Below are 18962 nucleotides of genomic sequence, written 5' to 3' on the forward strand. Positions count from 1 at the left end.
CTGCGGAAAGCCGAAAGGAGAGGAGATGGGAAGATGTGGCCGGTGGTGTGATCCGGAGATTTCGGAGGTGGCGAAAATGTCGGAGGATTATCTATTGTATGTAACGGCTGGTAGGGTGGAAGGTGAGGACAAGGGGGACTCTGTCCTTGTTACGAGTGGGGGGGGATGGGGAGTGAGAGCGGAGCTACGGGATATAGAAGAGATCCTGGTGAGAGCCTCATCTATAAATGGCGTAGATGGAGGAATTGGGAGTAGGGGATAGAGTCCTTACAGGAAGCAGGGTGGGAAGAAGTGTAGTCCAGATAGCCATGGGAGTCATTGGGGTTGTAGTAGATGTCGGTCAGTAGATCCAGAGAGCCAAGGGAGTCAGTGGGGTTGTAGTAGATGTCGGTCAGTAGTGTCTAAAGTCAGTAATGACTAAAGTCATTTTACTAAAGTCAATTTACATAATTAAAGGCCCCTAAAAACCGGAGTTAATTGAAGTTGGAGTTGCTTTCAGGCTCCAACAGCCAAGAGGTGTGGTCAGCAGTTGCCTTAGCTCCGAGTCAGAAAGTTGCAGTTGACATTGTTCTCCAGGGGTGTCGGCAATTACCTGGGCTGTGGCTCTGTTGCAGTACAGAGAAGTGCTTCATTATTATAGGCATCAGATTAGTTACATGACATGAAATCATCTGTAACTAATCAAATTGATTTTAATATCTCATCTGAAAAAGTATATTGAGCAATATACTGTCATATTTATTGAAATGCTAACCTAGATAATGCATCATTAACACAAGACTTCATATCCCAAGTCCATGATGTGGTTTGACCTTAGAACCGTTTGAAGGACTACCAACTGGTTCATAGCCAATTTCAGTAGCATTAGGCGGGGGAGCCTGCAGAGGTTGATTAAAATGCCAGATAGCAAGAGGACAGATACAGCATGTTCCTGTTGAAGTGAAGAACAAGGCTGGCAAGTTTGGGAACCCTGGTTTATGAGACATGTTAAGACGCTGCTCAGAATAAAGGAGGCATATGCCAGATATAGGCAAGTCCCTGTCAGAGTACAAGATTGGGAGGACGACTTAAAAACCAATCAGGAGGGCAAAAAGTGGAAATGAAATGGAGCTAACAGGCAAGGTAAAGGAAAATCTTAGAAGAGATTCTCGGCATATTAAGAGTAAAAGGATAACAGAGGAAATTTGTGCTTGGTGACTGGGGATGTGGGCAAGGTAGTAAACTAGTACAATGCATCTGTTTTCACCAAGAAGGACATGGAAGACAGCAAGAACAGTTCTGTAAACCTTCATTTTAACAGACACCTTTATAAAGGATTTTAGATATAGCAGACCGACCTGCCCACGCCACCCACGGCTAACGCCATCTCTCCAACCGTTTAGACCCGTACACCCGACTCGCAAGGTGCACCAGTGAGCCCTTCACCCACCACACGGCCCAGTGACACAGCTGTTGTTGCAGCTCACATTGTAGCCCCTGGAGACAGTGCTTTTCTCAGGCCGCTGATAAGACACACTCTGTCACCGTGGGACTGCTCCCTGCTCTCTCACCTGCTGCTGCTTCTGCTGTCAGCGGTGGCTTTGTACACTTCCTGCTTGACCACTGCCACCTCCTTCTGTTGGCATCCTGGGCTAGTCCCATTTGCCTGCATTTAGGCCAAAGCCCCCTAAATCCTTCCTATTCATGTATCTGTCCAAACTTGTGTTATAGAAAATCACATTATATAAACATTGTGTCAATGGGAGAAAGACTAGGGGTGAGATTCGGATTCCACAATAGCAAACGCCATTTTTCTACAAAATTAACACAAAAATAGTATTTTGATTAAGTTTCTTTTGGTTAGAACCGCCAACAACACAACGTGCTCGGTTACCATAGGGCTCTCTCCCCATCCACCTGCCGCCCCGCTCCACCTCCTACGACTGTTGCTCTGTCCACTCTGCTTCGGTTCCCCTCCACTGTCGCTTGCTCCTTCGCCTTCTCCCATCGCTCTGTCCACTGGGCCTCCCCCTTTCCCCCTCCTCCTCCTCCTCCCCCACAGTCACCAACATCTTCCAAGATGAAGTACGTCAGTGTCTCCAGAAGAAGGGGAGGGGGTGGCTATGGGGAGAGGCCAACTGGACAGAGTGACAGGAGAAGGAGGAGGAGGAGGCAGCAGGTAGAGGACAAAGCGACGGGCCAACAGGAAGCAGCAGCAGCAGGTGGGAGGGGAGAGAGACCCACTGTAACTGAGCACATCCTGTTGTTGGCCGCAGCCTGTCCCCAGTGGGCAATAACTGTTTCAACAGGACCATGCAGTAGGTGAAGAAGGGCTCGCCTTGGGATGGTGTCGTATGTTGGGGCTGGAAGAGGCATCAGCAGGTCTGTCTGCTATAAGGAGGTACAGGGGAAGGGGTGTAAGGGGAGGCAAGGGGGAACTGCACAGTTAATGACAAGACCATTAACAGCATTGATGGACAGAAGGTTCTTGGGGTCAAAAATCACAGCCTGAAAATGGCAACACAAACAGATAGAGTGGTAAAGAAGGCATATGGTATGCATGACTTAATTGGTCGGTGCATTTAGTATAAGAATCAGGAAGTCATGTTGCAGGTATGGTAGTGGTGGTGGCACACAGGAGAGTCGTATTTAAGAGGCTTTTAACCAGGCACGTGGATATGTTGGGAATGGATGGATATGGATCATATGCAAGCAGAAGAGATTAGTTTAATTTAATATCATGTTCGGCATAGACATTATAGGCCAAAGGGCCTGTTCCTATGCTGTTCTGTTCTATGTTATACAATATTATAACTTTAACGTTTATTAACTAAAGCTGCTTTGTTAATAAACATTGGGGTTCTGAAGAATCATAACACAAGATTTAATGTACGTCAAAAAGCACTGCTTTCATGCCACAAACTCATGCTGGTTATCACAAAACCTGTTTTTTTACTAACGCTGCGTTAGGTTGAGTTCTTCATTATTGTTTACAAAAAAATTCTGCTTCAGAAACATTGACTTGTTATGGACAATCAACATTGCTCTACATTTCAACTGCAACACATGCAGAAAATGTATACCAACCAAACTCTGACTTCGAGTTAGTCCGGTGTCATAAGATGCCTAAACAAGGAAAGATGTGTTCATACAAGTGAAATATTATTCTCACTGCAATGATACGATCAATGAATCATACTAACCCTGTAACTCTTGGTTGTTATGATTGGTGCACTGTACAGAGAGGAAGGCTAAATTGGAAATTAAAGGAGGGTGAATCAAAATGAATGAACATATTCTTAATTATCCATTAAAATATTAACCCCAGTACATCGTTTGAAAAACAACATTTTACAACAGGAATATATATATTTTTAAAGAGGTATACAAGAGAGGTAGATGGACGGTTACATGGATGGGCTCTGAAGGAAAAGGACCATTGCAAGCGGGTGGGACTAGTGTAGATGAACATGTTGGTCAGCAATGGCAAATTGGGAGAAAGGACCAGTTTCCACGCTGTATGACTTTAGGACTCTACATAGGATATATAGTAGGAGTCTTTTTCCCGGGGTGTAAATGTGAAGTACTAGGGTGCCTGGAAGGTGGGAAAAGGAAAGTTTAAAAGAGCAATCTTTTTCTTGTCACAATAAGAGGGAGGGTGCCTGGAAGATGCAGATACAACTGCAATGTATTAGATACATTTAGAAAGATACCTGAACAGACAGGGAATTGAAGGATACAGACCATGCCAGGCAGATGGGTTTCAATAAATTGGCATTTTGGTGAGCCAAAGCACCTGTTCCTTTGCGGCACTGTTGTTTGTTCTATGTTTAAGAGAGTGTGTATTAAAGCAAGTATGGGTATGCGATAACTAAGTGTTTTCCTAACAACTACATAAAGATCCGTTTAGCAATGAATCATTTAGTGGATAATCATTCATATCTATCACACGAAGGATACCTGCCATTGAGGGTGCCACATAAAACATACAACATAAAACACCTGTAGAAAAGTTAGATCAAATTGTGGAAGCTGATGGGTTGATAGTTCTACTAATGAATTCCTACATAAGATTGTGCAATGGGGACCATGAAATGGGATCTTGGGCATCTTTGGTAGATTGAGAGAGTAAATGAATGTACACATTATGACTATTAGAGGAAAACGAAGACCTTGGACAATAATTGGAAACTAACAGTGCTACAGTTTCCAATTCATGGTGCATCAGTTGATCAGAAATAGTTATGTGCTCATTTGTAGCAAATTCAAATGGAGCCTAAATTGTTTTGTAAAGAAACCAGAAAGATTTCAAATATTATGCAGTTGTTGGGCAGTGCATAGGCAAAGCAATTAGTTTTGCTGCCTTATAACTACAGAGACTCAGTTTTGACCTTAGTTGCTGTCTGTGCACAGTTTGAATGTTCAAAACGGCCAATTGAGTTTTTCGAAGGTGCTCCAGTTTCCTCCACATGCCAGACACAAGCTGATTACCAAATTAATTTTCTGCTGTACATTGCCTCCAGTATCGATTGGTGAAAGGAGACTGGTGGAGAGAGAGAGTTGATGAAAAAGCCAAGAGGAATGGTGGGATGAGTGTAGATGGGTGCTTGATGGTTGGCATAGGATGGTAGGTCGAATGGCCTATTTACAGGCTGCATGGTACCACCATATAACAAGCAGGAGAAGAATGTAATTTTAGCCTAAGTTGACATAAGCAAATCAATTTGCAGCTGAAAAACAACATTTATAGCCATTAATTTTGAACTAGTTTTCAAAGCTGTCTAAAGGTTTTTCAAATTAACTGGCAACTGTGCATCTATTTTTATAGAAATACATCTAGACCTTTTTAAAAGTTATCTCAAGGTATATACGAATGAATAAAACTTCAACATGCCTAATGTTTATTCATAAATTTTCATACTCTCCATTCTTACAGGACTCAAAGCCAGAATTAAAAATGAAACATATAAATATTTCATCTAATTTATCGAAAATATGAGTCTCCAAATTGAAAAGAGCTATTGCATTAGCAGCTAAATCTCCAAGTCAACTTGGCATGTGATATTTTAGAGCAGTAAATAGCAAAAATAAAAAGACAGACCCGAGTATAAGAGGAAGAGAAAGATTTAGAGCTAGACAAGGTGCTGTACTTCCTTTTGTCGTGGTATATGCCACTCTGTGAAAAACAAATCATAGAGAAAAAAAGTAAATCAAGCTTGCATATTTTCAAATTAACAAATATAAGTTACTAAATCATAGCCACCCCACAAAAATGGAGAACAATATTTGCAGTTCAAAGGAGGAATAGAAAATTCACAAGAAAAAAAAGTTATGGTAGGTTTACAGTAAACTGATTAATTAACTAACCAAGATATCATTACTGGAAGTTGAGAGCTTCTTCCTGGCTGCCTGAGCATTGCTGTAAACTGAACTCTGGCAATGAAAAATAAATGGAAGCAAAATTAAGTTAAAAAATTGAAATTACTCAAAGTTCACCGTACTTAACTCAACATTGTTCGCAAAGTAGCCAAGTTGTGGCATTTATAAAAATCAGAGATTTAAATTCCTGCCTCAAAATTAACACAACATTAAATTTTTGATCTACAATCATTGGTTTATCAAGTAGATTTAAGATGGTACAGTATGTGTAAGAAGGAACTGGTTTAAACTGTAGACACAAACAGCTGGATTGGAGAGGTAGTTCAACATCAATATAAGAGGGTACACAAAATTGCTGGAGGAACTCAGCGGGTGCAGCAGCATCTATGGAGCGAAGGAAATAGGCGACGTTTCGGGCCGAAACCCTTCTTCAGACCCTGATCCCCCCTGCCCTCCAACTGTACGACCATACCCTTACCCAGACTCGATACCACAGCCACATCTGCTTCCTCGGGTCCTGTCTGCGCCATCATCTCATACCCCACGGCTTCCAGCTCCAGTTCCCTACCTCCCAGTTCGGACCCCAACCGGACCATCGGTACCGACTGGCTATCCACCGGCATACCCAGCAATTCTCCAACCGGGCATTGAGATCCACCCTGGTCGCGATGCGCCGGCACCAACAGGACCTCACATCGACACTCCCTGGACTTCAGGCCTCACTAACCCAGACCTGCAACGGACCCCAGCTGTATTTCATCCGCCGGAAGATCCACCTCTTTAACCTCTCCGGCGACATCAATATAAGAGGTTGTGTCTTCCTTAAGGTTGATTGATATTACACTGTACACTACATAAAATGTGAACGTTTAATTTTAGTAACAACCAATTATTTGGACCTTTCAAACAATAGTACTTTCAGTCAAATTCCTGCAAGTGATTTTAATTGCTATCAGTTTACACATTGATACATGTGTTATATTCAAGTCAAGTGTGAAGCAAAACTACTCATATCCTCAAAAAGGAGCCGGACTGATTCTAGTTTGTAGCAGATATCTCATTATTACTCTTCCCCCATCTCTGAAGGTGATCCAAGAGGAAATATTTTGTCCATCTAATAAGCCCTGTTTGTTTATATTGCCTCACCCAAGGTATTACTCTGCAGCTGGGCATAGGATTAGAAAAAAGCCAAAGGAAGCAAATATTTTGTCATAGAACATGGAAAAGCACAGCACAAGAACAGGCCTTTTGGCCCATAATGTAATGGTGCTGAACATGTTGCAATGATAAACTAATCTCATCTGCCTGCACGTGATCCATATCCCTCTATGTCCGTGTGAATTTTTTGTTTAAAGGTCCTTATTATTTAAATTGCAAGTGAATTTGCCAGTCCATCTGTATACTAAGTAACGGAACAAAACTCATTTGATTGTTCTTTTGAATTCGATTAACAGCTCTAACCCTTTGGTCTGAGATATTGCCTGAGGACATGTCTCAATTCTTTGATCTCCTTTTTCAAGTTCATGGACTGGGTCAGATCACATGACTCGCATATAGATTTGCAAACACATCATCTACATTGAACAAAAATTACCAAGTGATAAAGCGTATTTTTATTCATGGAAATTTAATCCAAGTTTTTTTCATCTACAGCATTTTGCTGCCGCCTCGTCCTTATGGTGTAATATTGTAAATATAGTTACCAGTTCTAGCTTGATTTAAATAGCATGGTATATGATATTTATTGCTGATATAAGAAATATACTAATGTATATTGGAAATATGTAATTAAAATCGCAGTTTCCTGGTATACACAGACACACACCACATTCACATATCCTTACACACCAAAATATTTTGAGATTGTGTATAAAATGTTTTATTTTGCAGGCCAATTCCCCACAAAAACAATTAAGGGTTCTCTATTTTCTTCACACTAAAATACGCAAGATAGTGTTTTTTAAATAATCCAACAGTTTACATACAGATCGTGAGGTTTTCTTGAGTTGAGCAGACTTGTCTTTGTCACGAGATAATGACTACAAATCCACGGAAAGGAAAATAAGATGCATGAATAATAAATAAGCAAAAAATAAAAAGTAAAAAAATCGCCGTTTAAAGCATGAAAGCACAAACACAGATGTGCATGTATAAATTCATTAGTAAGATGCACGAAAGAGAAGAGGATTTGAGAATTTTGTTGAGAGAAATGGAGTGGCATTTCAGGACAGTTGTAAATAAATAAAAAATTGCCTGGAACTGTTGTTAATGGAAATGAGTGATACCAAAAGGGGTGAAACCATTTGTCCATTTAATGTAAAGAGGTGTCTCTGCCTTGAAATTCCCAACCTGTACCCATATGAGCCCAATTAACCAATACTGAGATACATTACTTAACAAGGATGAGGTATTTATTGACAAATAAAGCTCTTTTCTTAAATTTTTTGTTTATTTTTCATTTTTTGTCCTTTTTGGAAAATTGTGTAAAAAAAAATGTGGACACATTTAATCTTTTTGTTTCAATATTGGTCCAGCAATAAATTAATAATGATCAGATATTAGTTCATAAGTTATAGGAGCAGTATTATGCCATTCTGCCCATCGAGTCTACTCAACCATTCAATCACGGCTGATCTATCTTTCCCTCTCAACCCCATTCTCCTGCCTTCTCCCCATAATCTTTGACACACTAATCAAGAATTTGTCAATCTCCCCAATAAAAATACCCAAAGACCTGATTTCCACAGTCGCCTGTGGCAATGAATTCCACAGGTTCACCACCCTTTGAATAAAAAAATTCCTCCTCATCTCCTTTCTAAAGGTACATCCTTTTATTCTGAGGTTATTCTCTCTTGTCCTGGACTCTCCCACTAGTGGAAACATCCTCTCCACATCCACTCTCTCGAGGCCTTTCAATATTTGGTAAATTTCAATGATGTATCCCCTCATCCTTCTAAATTCCAGTGAGTACATTCCCAGTAGTGTCAAACACTCATGATTCATTACCCCAACCATCCTCGATATCATTCACTTAAATCTCCTCTGGACCCTCTTCAATGCCAGCACATCCTTCCTCAGATATGGGGCCCAAACTGCTCACAATCCTCCAAATACTGTCTGACCAGCACCTTATAAAGCCTCAACATTACATCCATGTTTTTATATTCTATTCCTCTCCAAATAAATGTTAACATTGCATTTGCCTTCCTTACTTCCGATTCAACTTGCAAACTAACATTTTGGGAATCCTTCACCAGCACTCCCAGGTTCTTTTGCATCTCCAATTTCTGAATCCCTATTTAGAAAATCTACGCCTTTATTCCTGCAACAAAGTGCATGACCGTACACTTTGCTATGCGGTATTAATTCTTTGCCCACTCTCCCAACTTGTCCAAATCCATTTGTTGAGTCTCGACTTTCTCTACACTACCTGCCCCTCCAACTATCTTCATATCATCCACAAATATGGCCACAAAGCCATCAATTCCTTAAAAAACCGTGCTGACTTCGGCCTATTATGGCCAAAAGCCGAATTCAACTTCAAATTAATTAAAAAACAAAGGCATCATCTGTAAGGGAATGGCCAGGTCAGGACCCTTATTTAGACTCTCACAGCTACCTTGACTACACCTTCTCACACCGTCTCTTGCAAGGACACAATCCCCTTATGCTCAATTTCTCCGCATCAAGTCTAAAGCAACATTCTGACCCCATGTAGCGCTTGTCCATTGCCTCCAATGAGTTACTCCAGCACTTTGATTTTTTGCTCATGATTCTAGTATCTGCAGTTTTTTGTATCCTCAGATGAATCAACTTCAGCTTTATACAAATCATTATACTGGGGCTACTCTTTACAACAAAAAATTACAAATTTAAAAGCAAAGAATCATGACAAAACAAGTTGCATCAAAAATATTCCTGCTTTCATGTTAGCACATTCTTCCTTCTCTTTTACTTTCTTTAACACAGCCAAAAGTGTCCTAATTCAAAGGATGATGAGGACAGATCTGGAGATGGGTACAGTACCAGAACTGATTTGAATATTAGCTACCAGGGAGCCAGGATGAGAAGATATGGTTAGTTATTAATCAGAAATAGGATTGAGGCAGCAGGGAGTGAATTTTGTGGACATAGTATGTTCAGAGAGGGCATGAGGAGACATATTTGAATAAGTAAAGTTGATAGTTGAAGATGAAGGCAAAAGAAACCCTATAAACAAATGTGGCTTAGTGAACCACGGAAATTGAGGGAGTTTACCAAATGGTCACAATGTAAAGAACAATAAAATCAAGAGCATCTTGTGCATAAGACATAGAATGTAGAACAAAGAACTGTACAGCACAGCAATGGTCCTTTCGCCCCACAATCTTTGTGCCGAACACGATGTCAAGTTAAACTGATATGATCTGTCATTTTGGGTCGAGACCCTTCTTCAGCAGTCTGAAGACATTCTTCGTCAAAAAGTAGGTGAGAAGTGTGAGAGTGGTAAAAGTGCAGTGATGCTGGTTGGATGGTCTTGCACTGTGCCTGTGTAGATTGACTGGGGAAATTAAGTCCTCCCATGCTGTTAGCATTCTGAGATTTACTGCAATGAAGTGATTGAGTAAACAAAAAAACAAGTTTTCTGCACACATTGACGATTACTAAATAATAATAACACACATTGTTACAAATGAAGGCTGAGCATTCCAAGTATTCATGCATTAATTTTGGAAGACCTGCAGAAAATTTCACTCCAAGAATACGAGCTAATTAGTGAAGTGCAACTACTTAGAAAATTCTCAGCTCCCATGCAACCATTTGCTAATATAATTTCCTTAATATTAAAGACTGCGTGAAAATGATCAGCAAGCAACACAGAATTTTCCTTTACAAACCCCAAGATCTTTTTGCCTTGAGCTGCTTCTGTAAGACACACCCACATCAAGGGAGGGGTGCTTTGAAAAGAACAAGATTAGAACACAAACACATTTTAGGAATACATTACCATTTGAATATTTTACTCCATAATAGAAAACTTTTAATGGGTTACACATGACCAGCTTTAGCTGCATTGAAGTTTTGATTATTTATTAACTGATTACTGACAAGACATGGAATGAATTGCTATCTTTTATAAAAAAAGGCATTTTTCTGTTTAAATATAAATCATGAGCATTTTATCCACTCTTTAAGTTACTTTTAAAAAATGGTAATGAATAATGAGAGGTCATTGAGTGTTTGCTAAATATACAGATACAACCTTAATAGAGTACAATAGTCGCTGGCTACTTGCATTAAGTTACAACTCCAATACAATGAACATCAATTTTGTATTAGCTGTTCAGTTATGTACAGCAATGTATTGCAATAAAGACCAGAAAAAGAAAATATTAAAGATGCAAGTTTAAAAAAATCATGCAACTGACATGCAAACCTTTCCTGATATTAAAACGGGAAATGTAAATGGTAGGATTTCAGATAAATGTTTATATTTTTGCCAAAGAAACAGTAAACATTTATCTAAAATCCCAGTAGAGAAGTCATTCTCGAGCATTAATCACCTTGTTTGAAATATATAGTGTACAATTATTCTACTGCTTTTATGTAAAGATTTTTTTATCAAATGACAGCAAAGAATTGAAAAGAAAATATTTGACTTTTTTCTGCATCATGTTAATAGCTTTCTCATTTCTGGTCAATACGAACTAAGTACACATGTTCATGTGTAAATTATTCATGTACACAAAATTCAAGTATGTGAGAAGACAGCAAGAATTAAACAAAGTTTTAAATTACAACACAGCTTAAGTGATATTGAGGAAGCATGAAAACATTGGAAAGTTTGAATACAACCCCAACTTTCAGGAAGACTGTTGTCATATGCAACAGATTGATCCTTATGATTCCCAACAACCACCTCCGACCAGGAATTTTCTAATGTGGAGACTGTAGTCATTTGCTGGTTGTTTGCCAGTATTCGTTTGCATCACTGCGCAAAATAATCAAACGCCACAGAAGTAGGCCTTTGGGCCCAACTCTATGTTGACAAAGGTGTTTTCTGAAGCTCGCCCCATTTGCCTGCATTTGGCCCATATTCTTCTGAATTGCTGAATGTCCTGTTTCCATGCTATATGACTCCAAGACCTTATAGTTTTCTGACCTACTAATGATTACAAAACTAAGGTAAACTCAATAACAACTCAGCTTGGTGACCATCTGGAATCATATATATCTATATTACTAAAAGTCTGATCTTGACCGCTTTTGGCCCACTGTGCTGCAATTTCCGAGAGAGCGCCGCAACCTACGGCCGTCATTTTTGGCCACCTCGATCAGAGCCCACGTCTGCCTTCCTGGACCAGAGTATTTTTCCCATCGATGAAAAATCAGAGAGAAATTAATGTTTTTTTAAAAATCACCATTCTCTCTGCTGCCCCTGCTGGAGGGAGGGGGAGGGACTATAAAACCAGGAAGTGGTGTGCCTCAATCAGCCTCTGCAAGATGGAGGTCACTCTGAGCTCTGAATGACACGGAACAAATGTCTACACAGCTGTGAGTACCCTTAATGTGGTTTGAAAATGAAAATATGGTTAGTTTGAAGTAAAAAAGCACGCCTGCAAATGGTTGTTTGGGGGGTTTGGGTTGAAGTAAAAAGGCACTCTCTCTCTCTCTCCCCTCCTCTCTCTCCCCACCTCTATCTCTCCCTATCCCTCTCTCTTTCACTCTCTCTCCCCCCTTGTATCTCTCCATTTCTCTCTCCCCCCTCCTCTCTCCCCATCTCCCCCCCTTTCCTCTCCCCTCCTCTCCCCCCCTCCCTCTCCTCTCCCCCTCTCCTCTCCCCCCCTCCCTCTCCCCCCCTCCCTCTCCTCCCCTCCCTCTCCCCCCCTCCCTCTCCCCCCCTCCCTCTCCCCCCCCTCCCTCTCCTCTCCCCCCTCCCTCTCCTCTCCCCCTCCCTCTCCTCTCCTCCCCCTCCCTCTCCTCCCCCTCCCTCTCCTCCCCTCCCTCTCCTCTCCCCCCTCCCTCTCCTCTCCCCCTCCCTCTCCTCTCCCCCCCTCCCTCTCCTCTCCCCCCCTCCCTCTCCTCTCCCCCCCTCCCTCTCCTCTCCCCCCCTCCCTCTCCTCCTCCCCCCCTCTTCTCTCTCCCCCCCCTCCTCTCTCTCCCCCCCTCCTCTCTCTCCCCCCCCCTCCTCTCTCTCCCCCCCTCCTCTCTCTCCCCCCCCTCCTCTCTCTCCCCCCCCCCCTCCGTAACTCCCTTGTCAAATAGGTGACGTTTCGGGCCGAAACCCTTCTTCAGACTGATGGAGGGTGGAGGGGGAGAAGGAAGGAAAAAGGGAGGAGGAGCCCGAGGGCGGGGGGATGGGAGGAGACAGCTCGAGGGTTAAGGAAGGGGAGGAGACAGCAAGGGCTAGCATTGTCTCTGCTTGTTCGTGCCCCACCGAACTCATCTCCACATACCTTGACTCCATACTATCCCCCTTGGTCAAATCCCTTCCCACCTATGTTCTAGACACCTCAGACACTCTCCGCCACATCCGCGCATTCCACTCTCTAGGCCCTCACCCCCTCATCTTCACCATGGATGTCCAGTCACTCTACACCTCCATCCCCCACCAGGATGGCCTCAAAGCCCTCCGGTTCTTCCTCGACCAGAGGAGCAACCTATACCCAGCCACTGACACCCTCCTCCGCCTAGCAGACGGAGTTGGTCCTCACCCTCAACAACTTTACGTTTGACTCCTCCCATTTCCTCCAAACACAAGGCGTAGCTATGGGCACACGCATGAGCCCCAGCTACGCCTGCCTCTTTGTCGGGTACGTTGAACAATCCTTGTTCAATACGTACCAGGGCCCCATCCCCGACCTCTACCTCTGTTACATTGACGACTGCTTTGGGGCCACCTCCTGCACCCACACACAACTGACTGACTTCATCCACTTCACCACCAACTTCCACCCGGCACTCCAATACACCTGGACCATTTCGGACACTTCCCTACCATTCCTTGACCTCACCATCTCCATCATAGGGGACAGACTTCTGACCGACATACACTACAAACCAACTGACTCACATGGCTATCTGGACTACACGTCTTCCAACCCTGCCCCCCTGTAAAGACTCCATCCCTACTCCCAATTCCTCCGCCTACGCCACATCTGCTCCCAGGATGAGACGTTCTACACCAGGGCATCGGAAATGTCCTCGTTCTTCAGGGAACGGGGATTCCCCTCCGCCACCATAGATAAGGCTCGCATCAGGGTCTCATCCATACCCCGCAACACTGCTCTCTCTCCCCATCCACGCACTCGCAACAAGGGCAGAGTCCCCCTAGTCCTCACCTTTCACCCCACCAGCCGGCAAATACAACAAATAATCCTCTGCCATCTCCAACGTGACCCCACCACTTGCCACATCTTCCCATCTCCCCCTATGTCTGCCTTCCGCAAAGACCGCTCCCTCCGTAACTCCCTTGTCAATTCTTCCCTTCCCTCCCGTACCACCCCCTCCCCGGGCACTTTCCGTTGCAACCGCAAGAAATGCAACACCTGTCCCTTCACCTCCCCCCTCGACTCCATTCAAGGACCCAAGCAGTCGTTCCAGGTGCGACAAAGGTTCACCTGTATCTCCTCCAACCTCATCTACTGCATCCGCTGCTCTAGATGTCAGCTGATTTACATCGGGGAGACTAAGCGGAGGTTGGGCGATCGTTTCGCCGAACACCTCCGCTCAGTCCGCAATAACCTACCTGAACTCCCGGTGGCTCAGCACTTCAACTCCCCCTCCCATTCCCAATCCGACCTCTCTGTCCTGGGTCTCCTCCATTGCCAGAGTGAGCAACACCGGAAATTGGAGGAACAGCACCTCATATTCCGCCTGGGTTGCTTGCGTCCGGATGGCATGAACGTTGAATTCTCCCAGTTTTGCTAGCCCTTGCTGTCTCCTCCCCTTCCTTAACCCCCGAGCTGTCTCCTCCCATCCCCCTGCCCTCGGGCTTCTCCTCCTCTCTTTTTCCTTCCTTCTCCCCCCCACCCCCCATCAGTCTGAAGAAGGGTTTCGGCCCGAAACGTCGCCTATTTCCTTCGCTCCATAGATGCTGCTGCACCCGCTGAGTTTCTCCAGCATTTTTCTGTACCTTTGAAAGGGATATTGTTGAGCTTCTAAAATACTAATGTGGCAACATCAATTCAGGTAAGCAGAGAGTTATCCATCATCTAGCTTGTGCTTTGCAAATGCTAGGAAAGCTTTGAATAATGATCAGTGTTATCTTGATTCCAGAATAATTTTCACGATGATGAATCCTGGAACGATTCGGTGATTCAATCTTACAACATAAAAATTATCACGTGGGAGTACAGCCTACTTGCTAGTATTTCTATGTCTTTCCTTTCTACATTATCTTACCAGAGATGTGTTTTTCTCCAAATCAGACTTCCTTAGATATTGTGGTGCTATTAAATCAGTTGATAACCTGCTCTTTTTTGCTCGTCAAATCTATGTACGATTTCCCAATATATTCCTTCAATGGTCACGTGTACTGAGATATAGTGAAAAGCTTTGTTTTGCATGTTATTCAAACAGATCAAATATACCATACATAGATACAATCAGCGCAAACTAAAATATAATAGCGAGAGCAAAGGGGAAGATACAGAGTGCAGAATATAGTTGTCAGCATTGTGGCACATCATTTCCGTAGACAAATCCAATGTCCACAATGGGACAAGGTGAATCGAACAGTGCCCTAGCTTATGGAAGAATCGCTCAGAAGCCTGATAATAGAGGGAAAGAAGCTCTTCCTAAGTCTGGAGATGGTGCTTTCAAGCTTCTGTACTTTCTGCCAGATGGGAGCAGGGAAAAGAAGGAATGACCAGGATGGGCCAAGTCTTTGATTATGTTGGCTGCTTTTCCAAGGCAGCATGAAGTGTAGATGGAGTCAATGGTGGGAAGTCTTGACTATGTGACGGACTGGGCTGCATCTACAACATTCTGCAATCTTTTGCGGACTTGGGCAGAGCTGTTCTCAAAACAAGCTATGATGCAACTCAAAAAAATGCTTTCTGTGGTGCATCTGTACAAGTTTGTAAGTGTCATTGGAAACTTGCCAAATTTCCTCAGTCTCCTGAGAAAATTGGTGTGCCTACTTGGCTGTTAAATCAACGTGGTTTGTCCATGATAGATCATTGGCGATATTAACGCCAAGGAACTTGAATCTCTCAACCAGTTGCATACCATTTATGCTGATTGGGGCATGTACATAGAACAAACAGCAGTACAGCTTAGGAACAGGCCCATCGACTAACAATGTTTCTGCCAATCATAATGCCAAGTTAAATTGATCTAATCTGCCTGTACATGACCCATAGACCTCTATTCTTTGCACTTCCATATACTCCACCATGCTTCCTAAACTCAATAAAAGGCTCCTTCACCTTACTGACAATGAGAGAGAGGTTATTGTCCTGACACCATGTCACTACATTCTCTATCTCCTTCCTGCTCACCGTCTTGTCTTTGTTTGTGATTCAGCCCTTGGCTGTGGTATAGTCTGCACACATGTAGATGGAATTAGAGCAGGATTCGGCCGGACAGTCGTGAGTGTATTGGGAGTACACTAACGATTGAGTTAGCACCGGTGTTTAGAATGATTGTGGAGGAGGTATTGTTAACTATCCTCACTGAGATCTATGGATCAGAAAGTCAAAGATCCAGTGGCAGAAGTGGAAGTAATTTCTAGGCACAGGAGTTTGGAGATGAGTTTGGATGTGATTATGGTGTTAAGGGCAGAGCTATACTCAATAAATAGGAGCCTAACATAGGAATCATATGAATGGGACCGTGTTTCAGTGTAGTTACTACAGCTCTTGTGATAACACAGATGTTGGCGCAGCAAACCATCTTCCAGGCCACCACTGTTGGACACTTTCCAGACTCATCACAATACCAGTAAGCTCCCAGGTTTAACATGGGGGTTGATAAACAGAGTTTTTGCCTGGATCTTCATTCTATTCTTTATATTCACAATCAGAGAGATCATGGTTTCCTCAGGGTGCAAATGGTTCACAAGGTCTGCACTGAATCACAACATCAGTGTTCGCAGTTTGGGAAAGGCAGCTCCCAAAATAAGGGAAATGCTCAACTATCTCCAAAACCCTCAATTGCTTAAATATAAAAGGTTGTTTATAGATAAGGCAAGGACAAATTCCAAAGCATTCTGTATATACATTAAACACAAAAAGGGAGAGGGAGAGTATGTCCCCATTATGATCAGTGTGATCGTCTAAGTGTGGAGATTCAGGAACAGCTTATTCCTCATTGTTGTTAGATTAGTGAAAAAAACTCTCATAACCAGTGGCCGTAGTCCAAACCTATTACAATATGGACCTTTTCACCTGCACTTTGCCTGCAGCTTAGTTTTTTTCTAGTTTAGAGATAGTGTGGAACCAGGCCCTTCAGCCTGCAGAATCCAAGCCAACTGTTGATCACCCATTCAGACTAGTTCTATGTCATTCAACTTTCACATCCACTCCATACCAGGGGGCATTTTTTTCAGATTAAAATTAATGTACAAACACACATGCCTTTGCGAAGTGGGATGAAACTGGAGCACCCAGAGGAAATCCACGTGAACTCAGGGAGAACGTGCAAACTCTGCACGGACAGCACCCAAGGTCAGGATTGAAGCCGGTTCTCCGGTGCTGCCAGCTGTGCCACAACACCGCTGTAACTATTTTATGCACGAAGGTTATTTTTCTCTTTGCACCACCCGATGTCCTTGTGTATGGCTTGACTGTAATTAAGATCCAACTGAATAGCACAGAAAACAGTTTTTCACAATCTCGGTGCAAAGACAATAATAAAACAATACCAGCTCCCCTCCAAAGCCTCCACACTCTTTTTGTAACTCAGTGGCCAGGACTGTACACAAGAGTCCAAATGTGGCCTGGAGTCATATAGAGTCCTACAGCGCGGAAACAGGACCTTCGGCCCAACGTGCCCATACCGGCCAACATGTCCCATCAACAGTAGTCCCATCTACCTGCATTTTGCCCATATCCCTCTAAATTTGTCCTATCCATGCACCTGCCTAAATGTTTCGATAGTACCTGCCTCAACTACTTCCTCCGGCAGTTTGTTCTATACACCTACTACACCTACTACCCTTTGCATGAAAAAGTTACTCTTCAGATTCTGATTAAATCTTTCCCCACTCACCTTAAACCTATGTCTTCTGGTTCTCGATTTCCCTTTCTATGGGCAAGAGACCTGTCAGAGAATTCCGGGCACTCGCATCTCCTTTAAACTTTGCCACTCTGAATCACCGCCATCTCCCAAGATTTAATCTCTTGTCAGAATTGCCATTCATTAGCAGGCTAATTTTGACGACAATCTGCAGCCAGTCTTTCAATACTTTGCCTGGTTAAGTTAAATAATTGTCTTATAAGATGAGCCATAGAAAGCTGTTCAGAATCAGTGATGGAATTGAAGTACTAACCCTTTGGCTGCTTGCACTTCGAACAGAAAAGGCATCATCAGCTGTCTGATTAAAGCAAAAATAAAATAAATGAGAATGAATGGAGCTGATATCAACTATGAAAATGGAAGAAAAGAAATGTTCACAAACCAGATAATGTTGGTGAGGCCTAAAAGAATGCTTAGCACGTTCCGTATTCTCCTGGAAGGAGACAGCAAACAGAATCAGAAAGTGAAATGAACAGATGATCAAGAAGCCAAACTAATCAACATAATTGTTTCCAAGTGATACAAGTTCATCAAAGTGAAAAAAAACATGCACAAAGTAAGAGAAGCAAATATTGTGAAAGAAGTACAGCAAAGAACATGAAGAAATTGAGATTTATGAGATTAATAAAACACAGGCATTCAAGCACTCAAATAATTTGTTAAAATTGACGTTACCTAAACAAGTGGTATACACTATTTAAAGAGAGCATGCCGGAAAGCAACTAACAATCCTTCCTGGGATTGCCCAATTTACAGCAAAACATATAAATAACTGAAAATTGATCTATTGATGGCCATTTGCAGCATAAACCACCAAATATGTGTATTAAATTGTACTAATTACCCAACTAGTTTGATTACACGTCGGGTTTGTAAAAAAAAAACGAATCAAATGAATGAAGAATGTTTTCACATTGCCTCCTTTTTAGAATGAGGATGTGCCTGCCCGATTGGCATTTGGCAAGCTTTAGGAGAGTGCAATTGAGTTAACTGTTAGAAAAGTATAGAAAGATTCAGTGTGGTCAAATTGGTCCGTTTTAATTGAGCATCAATAGCAGGGATTTAATCATCATAATATAGCAAGGAAAGCAACATGTAAAGCAACTCAACACCTGCATCCTTCGTCATTGTTGCAGATGTCAGTTTGGCCTTTCTGGGTAGGATGGAATCCCACCCCCCATGTCCTCAAAACCTGTGTAGACTAGCTGGTGGTGGTATTCACAGACATCTTTAACCTCTTCCTACTCCTATCTGAGATTCCCACCTCATTTAAGACCACCATTATCATCCCACTGCCAAAGAAAAACAAGGCAGCATGCTTGCATGACGACAGTCTATGACATCCATTATCATGAAGTGCTTCGAGAGGCTGGTCACGACAC

At 42.7% G+C, this 18962-nt stretch overlaps 1 protein-coding gene across 32 annotated transcripts in view; it reads right to left on the reverse strand.

Moving 5' to 3' along the window:
* lrrfip2 (LRR binding FLII interacting protein 2) overlaps nt 1-18962 on the reverse strand; it is a 95773-nt gene that overhangs the window by 57323 nt on the left and 19488 nt on the right. For 9 of the 32 annotated variants that reach the window (XM_033020223.1, XM_033020230.1, XM_033020226.1 and 6 more), the window contains exons 5-12: nt 17963-18013; nt 17834-17878; nt 10236-10295; nt 7344-7397; nt 5347-5412; nt 5081-5155; nt 3183-3230; nt 3067-3105 (exon numbers count right to left, since the gene is read on the reverse strand). The exons of 8 other annotated variants lie outside the window; for them this stretch is intronic. In XM_033020223.1, the coding sequence (XP_032876114.1) occupies nt 3067-3105; nt 3183-3230; nt 5081-5155; nt 5347-5412; nt 7344-7397; nt 10236-10295; nt 17834-17878; nt 17963-18013 (438 nt within the window). The remainder of the gene's footprint in view (nt 1-3066; nt 3106-3182; nt 3231-5080; nt 5156-5346; nt 5413-7343; nt 7398-10235; nt 10296-17833; nt 17879-17962; nt 18014-18962) is intronic. 15 more of the 32 variants (XM_033020221.1, XM_033020237.1, XM_033020235.1 and 12 more) reach the window with 9 other exon arrangements.

This window comes from Amblyraja radiata, chromosome 4, assembly GCF_010909765.2.
Source record: "Amblyraja radiata isolate CabotCenter1 chromosome 4, sAmbRad1.1.pri, whole genome shotgun sequence".
NCBI classification, from domain to species: domain Eukaryota; kingdom Metazoa; phylum Chordata; class Chondrichthyes; order Rajiformes; family Rajidae; genus Amblyraja; species Amblyraja radiata.